At 38.8% G+C, this 12058-nt stretch overlaps 1 protein-coding gene across 1 annotated transcript in view; it reads right to left on the bottom strand.

Annotated features, from left to right (window-relative positions):
- Window positions 1–12058, bottom strand: part of alk (ALK receptor tyrosine kinase) — a 186779-nt gene that overhangs the window by 134466 nt on the left and 40255 nt on the right. The window contains exon 2 of the mRNA XM_033988718.2: window positions 2468–2675. Coding sequence (XP_033844609.1) covers window positions 2468–2580 — 113 coding nt within the window. The 5' untranslated portion in view covers window positions 2581–2675. The remainder of the gene's footprint in view (window positions 1–2467; window positions 2676–12058) is intronic.

Here is a 12058-nt window from a genome sequence, read left to right as displayed (position 1 = left end):
GCAAGTTTTATTTCTGATTTGTCTCATCTTTCTCAAAATTGTAGTTTAATTTTAGTAATCAAATGTTCACACTATGGAATGACACTATTGCATGTGGCTTACTCAAAAAGTGCATTCCCGAAAATGATTGATTGGCCATCGTGCAATACTATTTAGTAGCAGCACCAGCATATTTAGGCCAGACCCCGTTCTGAGTAAATTTAAAGTAATTTCACAGCCGGACCGCAGTAATGACATCTTACAGTGCGTACAGGGGCAGGCAGTTTAAACTTGAATGTGGCGGCCTTGTTGTAACACTCTTGCTTCTTCATTACGACATACTAATTTTGTTGAAAGCAGTGGAGGATAAAGCTGGGACAGAAACGTGGACCTCTGTGTACAGGACAATCCTCTCAAATGACGCAACGCTCATGAAAGCGTTCTCCTCCTATTTGAAGTGGTTTGGGCAGAAAATGTTCTAATTGGAAATTGCACTGCACATAGGTCAAAGTGGGATAAAATATAAGTCTTAAACAGTGTTACTTCAATATTGCTAATTTATTAAGACATCAAGAACGTCTAACTACAAGACTACTCAAGTCTGCTTTGAGACTGAAGTTAAGGTACTTTATAGTCCCAGCAAACTCCACACATAAGACACATACTACTCAATTAACAATACAATTACAGTGCATTTATACAGTAACAATATATTTTTTATTGCTCACCCCTATACCAAAGTACTCCGAAAAGTACTCAGGATGACTAAGAAGTTTGGAAGTACAGTAAGTGACCTCCTTTCTACCTTATTAAGCACGAGTTTAGATTAGGTAAATTTGAGCAGCAGCTTTAATTGCATAGTATTATAGATTCACCTGAGCATGTTTTTATAGCCACACTTGTTAGATGACCAGTGTGTAGTGAGAGGTTTTGTAGCTCCACTCTTACTGGCCTGACTATTGATTCAAACCTGCCCGTCAAAACACCGCATTAAAATGCAACGGCTAAGATGCTGACCAGCAATTAGTAATCCAAGCTACACTCACAATGTCTGCTTATACCTGCTATTACATTTATTTTTTATAGTCTTCACTTTTTAACACGGTAGAGGCCTCCCCTTAGAGCAGAAGGGAGCATGGGAGTTTGGCTTGGCGCAGATTGGGAAGCGGTGGAGATGGCGTGGGAGAATGCAGTTTCTGACTACAAATGAGATGCACAAACGCTAGCGCTGCCTGATCCGTCACACACGTAATGAATGCCTCTATGCTATGCTCCCTTAAGAGGCGTGTATATTCAAATGATAGGACGCATTGACTCCTACAAGCCAACACAAGCGGGGACACACACATGCAGGAAGGGTGGCGCTCTGATGAAGCCAGGGCCCTGGAGAGAGCCTGTAGACAAATAAAAACATGGCACTGACTATTGATCCTTGAATAAAATGCCCACATAGAATGTATGCATTAAAATAGTATTATTAGTAACAAATTGAAGCTACTGTGACTGAATAACAAAGAATACACAAAAGTAGACAAGGAATACTTTATAGTTTAAAAGGCACGTTTTACAATTGAATGGTATCATTTCGTAGAGCAGGGGCCAATGTAACACTTTGGGAGATTTGCTGTATTTACAAGAAATAACCAAACAGAAAAGCTACAAATGTTGAAACGTGTCTTTTTGATCCATGAACAAACACAAACTTTCATTTTCCTTGATGAGGTATATTGGCCAGGAAATGTGTTTTCTAATTCCACACAGCCCTCTGGAAGTGTTGCAATTAAAACTGAACGATTTCAAAGCCTCAAGTGCGACCTATGATCTTTTGAATCAGATTATATGCATCTATAGATGATTATTACTGACTGAACATTTTAAACCAAGTAAAAGTCAATTTAGCTTCAAGGGTCAAAACAGAGAAGCTCATTACTTATATATTAATTTATTCTCCTTCAGTATAGTGTATTTTTGTGACTGAAAAAAGAGCGCTAAAACCAGATCAGACCTGAGTTAATTAAGGATTAGCCACATGAGAAGTTACTGTGAATATCGTAATTGCTGACTGAAGCCTGGCTCAGACAAAAGCAAATTACACATGTTGAAACAATATGTCAGATACAGCCTGTACTTTCTGTCATAGAAATCCCCATGGAGCTATTTCAATAGGGATTCTATATATGGGCCTGCAAAGCCCTCGCCTTCTCCACCTCGAATGAAAGAAATCTGTACATTTATGCTAATTTTGTGTGAAAGCATGGGCGGAAGTGTGCTTAATAATGGACCCTCTGCTATTAATAAAACTGCATCCAAATGAGAGCATGCATAAAAAACACGGCTGAATGGACAACTCTCATTTTAATTTGTTTTGACATTTCTGGAAAGAGCATCTAACAAGAAGAGCATGAGAATTTGGTGATGACTCTATTCCCAAGTTAGGCCATTTGGAGCTATCATTTCCAGTTGTAAGTTGCAGCTGGGATGTACTTACCCTGTGATGCGAGGCAGTGTGTCAGTGGAGAAGAGCACCAGAGGAGGCTTGTCCCTCTCAATGAGGTGGATGGTGTAGTGTCCGCTCTGTCGGGGGTGGAGGAACACGGCCATGTCCAGACTGCAGGGGCCAGGCTGACCACCCCACAACCACGGACTGATCACCCACAGGCCCCCCAGAGCTGTGCTGTTCACCCACAGGAACTGACCTGCAGACGGGAGGAAGAGAAGACTACTCAAACACATGGACAACAAAAACAAAAAAGAAAGGTGTGAATACTTAGAGCACTGGTTTTAAAATTTTCACACCAATTAAGATCAATGAAAATATATGGCTTTTTGAGTTGCACCAGATCTAAGCCAGAGTCAAAAAGGGTTGCTAACAATAACAACATCTAATACACAGCTACATTAGGTATAAATGAGAAAAAAATAAAAGTAATAGTAGTAACATTTTTTTTTTTACAGTGAAGCACTACCCACTTTACATGATGACCAACACTACACTAATATGACAAGATGAGTTTGAAGTTTTGGGACAGTGGCTGACAGTTGATGAAAATGCATGAGGCGAACTGCTTTGTGAAACATCTCCATTGACGTGACTTGCATTGGAAAGACAGCTACGTGGAAATCAAAGCCTACTTTCTTTCTCACTTTGATATGAGTCCCACTTCCCTTTCAAACCTATTCCGTTCATTCAGACAGGAAGTTCATCACGAGATTGTGTGAGAGTGTGTGTGTATATGTGTGTAGGGGTGTGTGTGTGTGTGTGTGTGTGTGTGTGTGTGTGGAGGGGAGGCACAAAGAAGTCAACTTGAAAGGAATCCAATCCATTTTTAATGTGCACCGTTAAGAAAAGCCCTGTTGATGAGCGGCAGAAATATGCAGCATAAATGATTATTGTTGTTCTCCAGTGGCTCACACAGCGCTGCCCTCACCCAAGTTTAGACTCAGTTTACCGTTACAATGAGCCAGGTACAGTTAAATATAGATGTGCTTTTTGGTTTGGGGCTGTTTGTGTTTACAGTAGTATCCAAAATGTTTGAGACCCATTTTTTAAAACATGTTTTTTAGCAATTTCTTTCATATTCTGAAGAGAGCGTCCCAGTTTTACAGCGCAACAAGAATGTTAAAGATGAGTTTTATACTCTCTTGTGCAGAGTATACGATATATAAAAGCACAAATGGAGATGGTGTAGATGAACAGTTACGTAAACTATATTGAGCAATGAATGCCTTAAGCTAAAATATCAAACCACTGGAGTGCAACGCAAAAGTCTGCCAGGTTTCCCAGGTGCAGCTACAAACTAAATATACCTTTTGTGTTTCTAACAACCACCACAACAGCACAGTATATTCCTTTGTAATTCACTAAGTTTGTAACCACAGACAACTGACATTTAACAGTTATTAACAATCTGAAATGATCTTAACAAGCCAGCGAAGCCAACACTAGATCACATGGCACAGCAGTCGCTCAGTGGTTAACTAGTGGTCAAAGATCAACAGTTTCCTGCTCTGAATAGTGCAAACTATTATTCTGTCCTTGGACACTGAAAGCTAGGATACATGATGTATATGAATGTCTCTAATAGCTAGCTCTCACAAACCTCTTGGCACATCACTAGTATTCATATGCAAGAATTATTTGGCCACTAGCACAGCTTTAGAAGAGCTTTTTCAGACAGAAAAGTGAAGAAGAGTGAAACCTCAGACAGCTCTCACCCCAAAGGGTCAAACAGTGACTCACATGACTCATGGCTCAAGTTTTGCTAATCCTTATTTTACATTTGCAAGAAACATAAGGTAAGGGTTTTTATCATTTGGAAAGGCTGAACAAAGCCTGTTCATATTATCAAATATCATGCATTACCCAAACACCTGCGTAATTGCCGTTTGATATTCTGTCTAAGATGTGAAAATGATCAAGCTATCACAAATGAGTATGGGAGCAGAGGGAGTGTAATTCTATTAGCAGATATGTGTAGCAGTCGTACCTGTGAACACTGCTGCCTAACAGAGCCTGATGCCCTCATTTAATGCACCACAAGGTTTAGTTCAACTGACTGTCTGCCTCAATCTGCATACAGCAACAAGCTCATCCAATCAGGAGTGGAGCGTACAGACAGAGAAATGTATTCATGCTATGTGCTATATGCACCTCATTTAAAATATTACTTCTTGAACTCCAAATAATGGGATTTTCAATTGATGTTCACTGGGCAACAACAAGACTAAGCCAGGGCTAACCCAGATCTACAACAGAGGCATAATAAAATGAATCAATGAGAATATATTCATGTTTAGGACCAACCGATTCTAGGTCCAGTTATATGCGTCATTGCCCTTTCCCGAAAACAACAACAAAGACAAGAACACAAAGCCCTCCAGTGTAGACTCAGCTGTAGTATCATTGTAAAATCTGGTGCACTTCAGATTTAAGAGCCAGCCCAAATTCATTGAAATACCCTCTTGAACACTCTCCTCTGTTATCTCCTCCCTAACCTCTTTGCAGGATATAGCATTTTCCCCACAGCTATAGACACGCACGCACGCACACACATCGACTGGTTGCCTGAGTACAGATCTGATTGGAAGGTGGGGACAGACCATCCCTCTGTCCTTGTACGTAATGATCTGTAGAGTCCTTTACTGCAACAAAAAGTTTTTAAAAAGAAAAAAATGTCAAGGTGAAGAAATGTGTCGAAGGCAATAGTGACATTTTGAAAGATGTGAATCCAAAACAGAGCCAAGCAAATTTCATGATTCCAGCTTGAGAGGATTAAAGTGTTATTTCCTTTGTCTATGAAATGCTGTATAGGATTTTGGTAGATAATGCAATAGATTGAAGAAGAAAGAAGTTCAAATCCAGGTCTCGGTAACACCATTGCAAGATTACGTGCATTGTTCGTAATGTTAGCCGTTGTAAACAAACTACTACAGCACTTAAATAAAAAATAAAATTAAAAAAAGATTACACATTGCGGTTTAGCGAAGTTTCAACTTGTCACAAAAAATAAATCAATTAAAAATCCAGTACATCCATAGATTCTCCATGGTCAAAAGAATATGAAACATTAACATCCACTGAGGACATTTTGGGACAGTGCTTTGCTCAGCACAATTTTCTTTGGATCATCAAAGACACACATCTCTATTGCTTTTAATGCCGCTCCAAAAAATGAAACCCTGTTTTCCATAGCCCTGACCCTTCAAATTAGTTTCACAGCGGTTGTCCCGAGAAGGCGAAGAAGGCTGCAGAGACTTTGATACAGTCAGTTAAACAACATTGAATGAACTGTGGACAAATACTACTAATAGATATGACTTTGAGTGCTCATGTGAAAACCCAAAGTGAAATACTGTCTACTAGCCAGTCAAACGAATACAGAATAGATGACAAAGTGTGGGAAGCATCAAGCGTAAACAAGCAACAAAATTAGGAGACAAGAACCCAAGTTAGCGATGCCTAGAGCAAAAGACAAATATGACAATGTCCAGTATTACAGGAACTTATGGATTATTTTTGTTTATATCAGACCATACACAAAACCACTGCTTTTTCAAATATTTGTAATGATACTATGTTATTTGTGTCATTCTGTCCTATACCTTTTGTCCTTTCAGTCTTTGGGTTAAATTTCCAGATTGTCAGACCTATTTATTCAGACTTGGGGTCAGCACAATCATGTGTTACAATGGCATGTGACCCCTTGTGGCAGGATAAGGGACTGTACATGTAATTTTTTTATACTGACAGTTTTTAACTTGATGAACTTAGGTTAACGTCTGAGAGCCCTGTGTTAATGTGAGTGTGGAACATTACAGGTAAATGGCACTGGCGAATCCTCCACTGGAAAAGTTACATAGTGTACCTTTAAAATGTAAAAACATTGGTCTAATTTGGATGAAATTTTAGTATATATGCAATTTAATTCATTCAGATGGCACTAGATAAGTGTTGCCAAAATCCACAGTGAAAGTGAGAAGATTTTTCCTTTGATTCTGTAGTTATTCAGTTACTAGCAGTGAGTATCCAAACACCAAAGCGGCACTCTTTCCTTTTGCAAGGGCATCCAAAAAAATGGTTCCCCATCTGAACCAAACCACTGTGGAAAAACTCATTTGGGATGAGCGCATCCGTGCCAGAACCAGACCAGCGGACGCAGGCCGACTGTGAGCACGTGGGCAGGGCCTGTGCATCCTCAAGTCGACCCAGCTTCTAACAGCTGAGGGAGATGTACAAAGAACTGGGACGCACATGCCTTTGTAGTCAAGACAAAAAGGAATGCATGCATAAATTAGCCGCTCCTCTGAGCTAAAAAGCACCAGAGTGTTAAAAAAAAAAAGTTTGGGTGTGTAGCTAATATGTATATGTATGCATTGAAGTCATCTACGAAGATTTAACATGCACAAAGCATAGCTTGATTGGTCCCATAGAAATGGCCCATAGGTAATGCATTGTCTTGCTGTTATATGAATAAGAGACATTATACAAATAGACAATTATAATATTAAGATAATATTAAAATAATTAAATAAGGCACCACTGCAAACTGACTTTTTTCTCAATCTCTACCCTGTGTAATAGCATAAAATGAACAGCCTTCACCAAGATTAAAATTAATGGAATAAGCACATTCATCTAGGAAATATAAACATTTAATTGTAAAAGCCAAAGTTAAATCTATCAACTGGACAAACATCCAGTTGACAGATTTAACTTTAGCTATAGAACAGACCTAGACGACTGAGGGATTACACAGACACAAACATTTAATACAATTGTTAATGATGGACCCTCAAAAAAGATTACAAGTACTAGATGTACACACATAAAATACAAACTGATTCTTGGTCCATCTTGGATATTTGCTCTTAATAGTTGCATGGAAATGTAATTATGTTTTAATTTACCTGGACCACTATGTAACTTTTCTGGGAGGAGGTTCATCACCATCTTGTCTCCATGAAGATGCTATTTCATTGGAAAGCTCAATTACAGGTTATTGCTTTAAAATATCTAAAAACTATGCATTCTTCCTGTGAGCAGAGTTGCCTCTCCACAGGTCTGACTTGCAACTTGACCTGCTGGTGACATCTGCTCATCTCACATGCAGATGAATAAGTTCCATACTGTGGAGTTGGCACTTAACTTGTAAAGGGATATCACAGACAATTCCAAGAATATCACAAATTATGTAACAATATTGCAGTAATTCTTTTCTACTGCACCAAGAGCTGGAGGACTTATTACAATGTTATGGCTGCTTTGTGTTCTCCCCTCATGAGAACCAATGTCAACTTGTGGGGTAAAAAGCGTGGCGTTTGCATATTGTGTGCATGTTTAATTCATTTAGCCAGATTAGTGATACTCAATTTATTTATGTTGCATGCTTCACCTGAGGCGCTGCACTCCCCCCCTGTTGGTTAGCATGTGTGTGTACAGTCTGCCACAGTATACATGTGGGGGATTGGGTATAGACCGGAGCTTAGTGGAGCCAGCAGCCTCTCAGCGAGCTAAAAGGACTTGAAGGATTGCGGTCCGCTGGGGAAAGTCAACACTCCCTCCTCCGTGCCAACACCTCCTGCTCTACAACAACAGGCCTGGGAGAAGTAGGACTCAAAGAGGGGCTAGACTACATCAGAACATGTACAGTGCAGTGAGTTAAACAGGGATAGGATTTTTACATGACTAAAAATAACAAATAATCATGCAATTCATTATTTTAAAAGGTGGGATTAAATATTAATACAATCAGTGTATTGATAAGCAAAATTATAGATCAGTTTTGGTTTGTTGAATGACACTTCCTACTCTTCACCCCATTCTTGTGCTGAAAAAAATAGTTTTTTGGAGAGGGTTGGCTTAAAATGTCTTTTTTCACCCAAAAATCGTATAAGTGAAATGCAATTTGTTTGTTGAACAAACTGTGCTTTCTCTTTGTTGTTATATTGGTTATTTTTAGTGTTGCTGATAATGGCGTGCAGCTCTATTTCATTTACAATTAATATGGCCTTAAAGCCACATTTAATATGTTGTTATAAAAGGGAAGACTATTTGGCATGCATTTAGGTTAGTAATTTTGCCAGGGCTGCGAAACAGACAACATGGGCCAAGTGCTGGATTTTAACCAAAATATTAAAACTAAATTTTTAACCCAGTCACACATTATAGTGAGCAGAAACTGTGATGTCATGCCAAATGTGAGCTAATATGTATGCAAACTAGTAGAAAATAAACATAAAGAGACCTTGGCCAGGGCATAACAAATTCACTTGCCCTATAAAGGTATAGTATGTAACATGTGCTCTTACAATTGAAAAACAAATCAACTGAAGAACGTGGGTTGTGCCTTAACCCTGTATATAACAGGAGACATGCATGTTTTTTCTCATTCAAAGTATATAGTCAGCTCATGCCTCATGTAAAAGTTCAGAACCTCCTGAATTATCTCACTGAGCTGCAGAGGCTGCACTAACACTGAGTTAATATAGTGAGGATCTAGATCAGAGAGTCATTTTAGGTTTAAAGCAACTGGATTTCAGCACTGAACCTGGCAAATCAGAGACTTATGTAAGGCTCAGTCTGCTTTCTTATTGGATAAAATCTTATATACTGTCCCTATGATACATAAAGCATACACAATAATAAACCTAATTTGTGAATCTGCAGTTATTACTATGCTGCTTATTAATTCATAAAGCATAACACCCTGTAGAAGAATCCCACTGGTACCATTATGGCAGAAGAGTTTGTTCCAGTGGGGAGTCCTTTAAACGCGACACTGCTGAGGAGACAGAGACGAGATTGTGCTGAATTAGTGCTAGCCAAAGTGAAATCAGCTGTGCCAGGCCTCAGTCATGCTCCGCGGCTTCTGCTGTTTATTATCAGACGGCAACCATCACTTCACACTACGCTGACAAATTTACCAGCACCGCAGCAACGGACACATGCTGCTAACGCGCATGTATGCGCGCGCGCACACACGCACACACGCACACAGGCGCACACACACACCCACACACACCTTATTATTACACACATAACCTTCTCTTCCTTTCTTTCACATCAGCTTCTTAAACTTACAGATTTATGCTAATGTTAGTTTCCATTGCTGACAGCAGAGGGAGCTCGCGCCTAAACACCTCATTAGAAACAGAGGTGAAGTTTATAAAGTATATTTTCCTATGTAGACATTTTAAGTTAGAAAATGTGAAATACTTTTACTACTGAAAGCTAAACCTGAAAAATTAAGCTACTCAGAAGCAGTGAAATGCCGTACATACAAGATGCATGTAGGCCTATTTCACCAATGAAGTTTAATGTATATGTTCATATGATTTCTTTCCTTTTTACTCAATTAATACCATTTGATCTTTAAGTCCTTTATGTATATTATTGGAAGCTGCACAAAGCCCTATTGTACATCAGTGATGCAGATGGGGGATGTTCTTCTGTAAGCCAGCATTAAAAGTCAAACACACAATAGGTATTCACTAGCTCCAAACGCGCTCTCATCCGCACAGACAGTGAAAGCTAATTTAATTAGCTATCCTGCCAAACATGCGCCTCTTTAATTACTTGTGGCTGCATTGTGCAGCAGCAGAGAAGGAAACCCACCGTGGATTCTCGCAGCTAATGGCAGTGCCATATATGTCAGCTATTATCTAGGTCTCACAGACAATCACAAGTTTTTACAAAGCTAAAGTTATAATGCAAAAAAGGCCCACAAATACCCTTTTTGTTCAAGTGAAAGTGTTACATTTGTTAGAGTGTGGCACAATGTTGGATATCTTTGGCAGTTCTGATTTGGTTTCTGTTAGAACTAATTTATTCAGAGATGAGTAGAGTAACAAAAAGTGTTCCATAAAAATGTGAGAAAAAAATTAAAAGCGCAACACACAATTTTTTTAAATAGTTTTATATTGCTGAAAACGTTGTAACTCATACTCCATCACAGTGGAGTAGACAAAACATGAAGTAGCAATAGTAGTAGTAGTTTTAGTGTATTTCTTTTGTGGTTCTGGTTCATTCTGAAGTTCTGTGTGACCTTAGTTTAGCCCTAAGCCGAGCCATCTTGGTCTAGTTGTGACCTGTATGTTGGGGGCCTTGTAGTCATAATTTAGTATTGGCTTGGTTCTTGACTTACTTCCTATTCAATCCAAGTTTCACCCCCATTTTGTCCATATTTAACAATCCTACGTTTAGCTTGTTAAAATGTGACAGCCAACCTATTTACAGAAGTAGTTTCACAACTTTTAGAACCTCTGCCATACTTTGTTACTGTGACACTGTCTGCAGCATCTGAAATAAAAGATTAAAATGTAATAGTAAAAACATACTCAGCAAGGTGTCAGTAACAGAAATCACTTTTTTCATCAAGCTCTCCAAACACACAAGACTGCAATTACAGGCACACACAGCTGCACACACAGGTGCACACAGAGACCACATCATATGGCACACAACCATGATTACCCATCCACTGCAGCGTTGCCGCTTATACCAGCACTGTATTGATTTTTGCTCTTTGCTGATGGGGCTGCCCTGATGTGACAGTGGAGGACCAGCAGAGAACCTAGCCAACACAGTGCAAGGATAACTACTAACTGTATTTTGCTTTTGTTACTGCCAAATCCTACAGTCAGGCTCATCGTTACAATGGACTCTTCCTCTGAATGGAGCCATAGGTATATCAAAAATTCTGTTTACACAGTTTAGTGCAATTTTACATGCTTTTTTACAGCGTCTGAATGCACATTGTGTTCTGCATCCTGATTGGCTAAGGGACTGTAGACCATTGTCCATCAGTCTCCTCCATGCCGTGTCTCCTGTACAGTACAGAATGTGTTCAGCCAAATTTACATATATGTTCAATCGACACTAGTCACTATTAATTAATTAAGTCTGTCTGAGAAAAGTGTATACAGCCTTAAACCATATATAATAATTGTAAAAAATAAAGCTGACTACGGATTTCACCTATTGCGAGTTATTTTTAGAACATAACCCCCACGATAAAACAGGTAATACTGTATAGCTCTAAAACCCATATGATAAAATCGAAAACTCAGTCAACGTACCACATATCCAAAAAGGCAGGAAGATATTTATGCACATATAGAATAATGAATATAACATTTATAATAATGTATGTCTGATGACTCATGAGAAGGAAGGAGTCGTCAAAAGTTTGTATAAAAATTCACAGCAGGATTTGTTGACTATAAATTCATGAAAAAGTTGACTTCTCGAGAAAGCAGCAGCTATTTTGAGAGCAACCAATTTTAAAAGAAAAAAAAATAGGAAATTGTAATGTCGGGAGGTTGATATTTTTGTTTTGTATTGAGACAACAATGTCTGTCGTATTCTATCTGAAAATCTGTTTCAAATCAACCATTTTTACAGCAAGACAAGTATGTTACTGATTTTGCTATAGATGTGCTAAAAATACAAATATCTCGTTCACTTGTTTTTGCTAGTAGCTGCAGGCTAGTGGAATATGGAAGCTAATTATTAACTTCAGAAAGCAGATGTGCAATCCTGTACATAACTAGACAATAAGTACACATACTGATCTACCCC

Source organism: Periophthalmus magnuspinnatus, chromosome 22, assembly GCF_009829125.3.
Source record: "Periophthalmus magnuspinnatus isolate fPerMag1 chromosome 22, fPerMag1.2.pri, whole genome shotgun sequence".
In the NCBI taxonomy this organism is placed as follows: domain Eukaryota; kingdom Metazoa; phylum Chordata; class Actinopteri; order Gobiiformes; family Gobiidae; genus Periophthalmus; species Periophthalmus magnuspinnatus.
The sequence above is the reverse complement of the archived record's forward strand: the minus strand, read 5'-3'. Positions and strand labels throughout refer to the sequence as shown.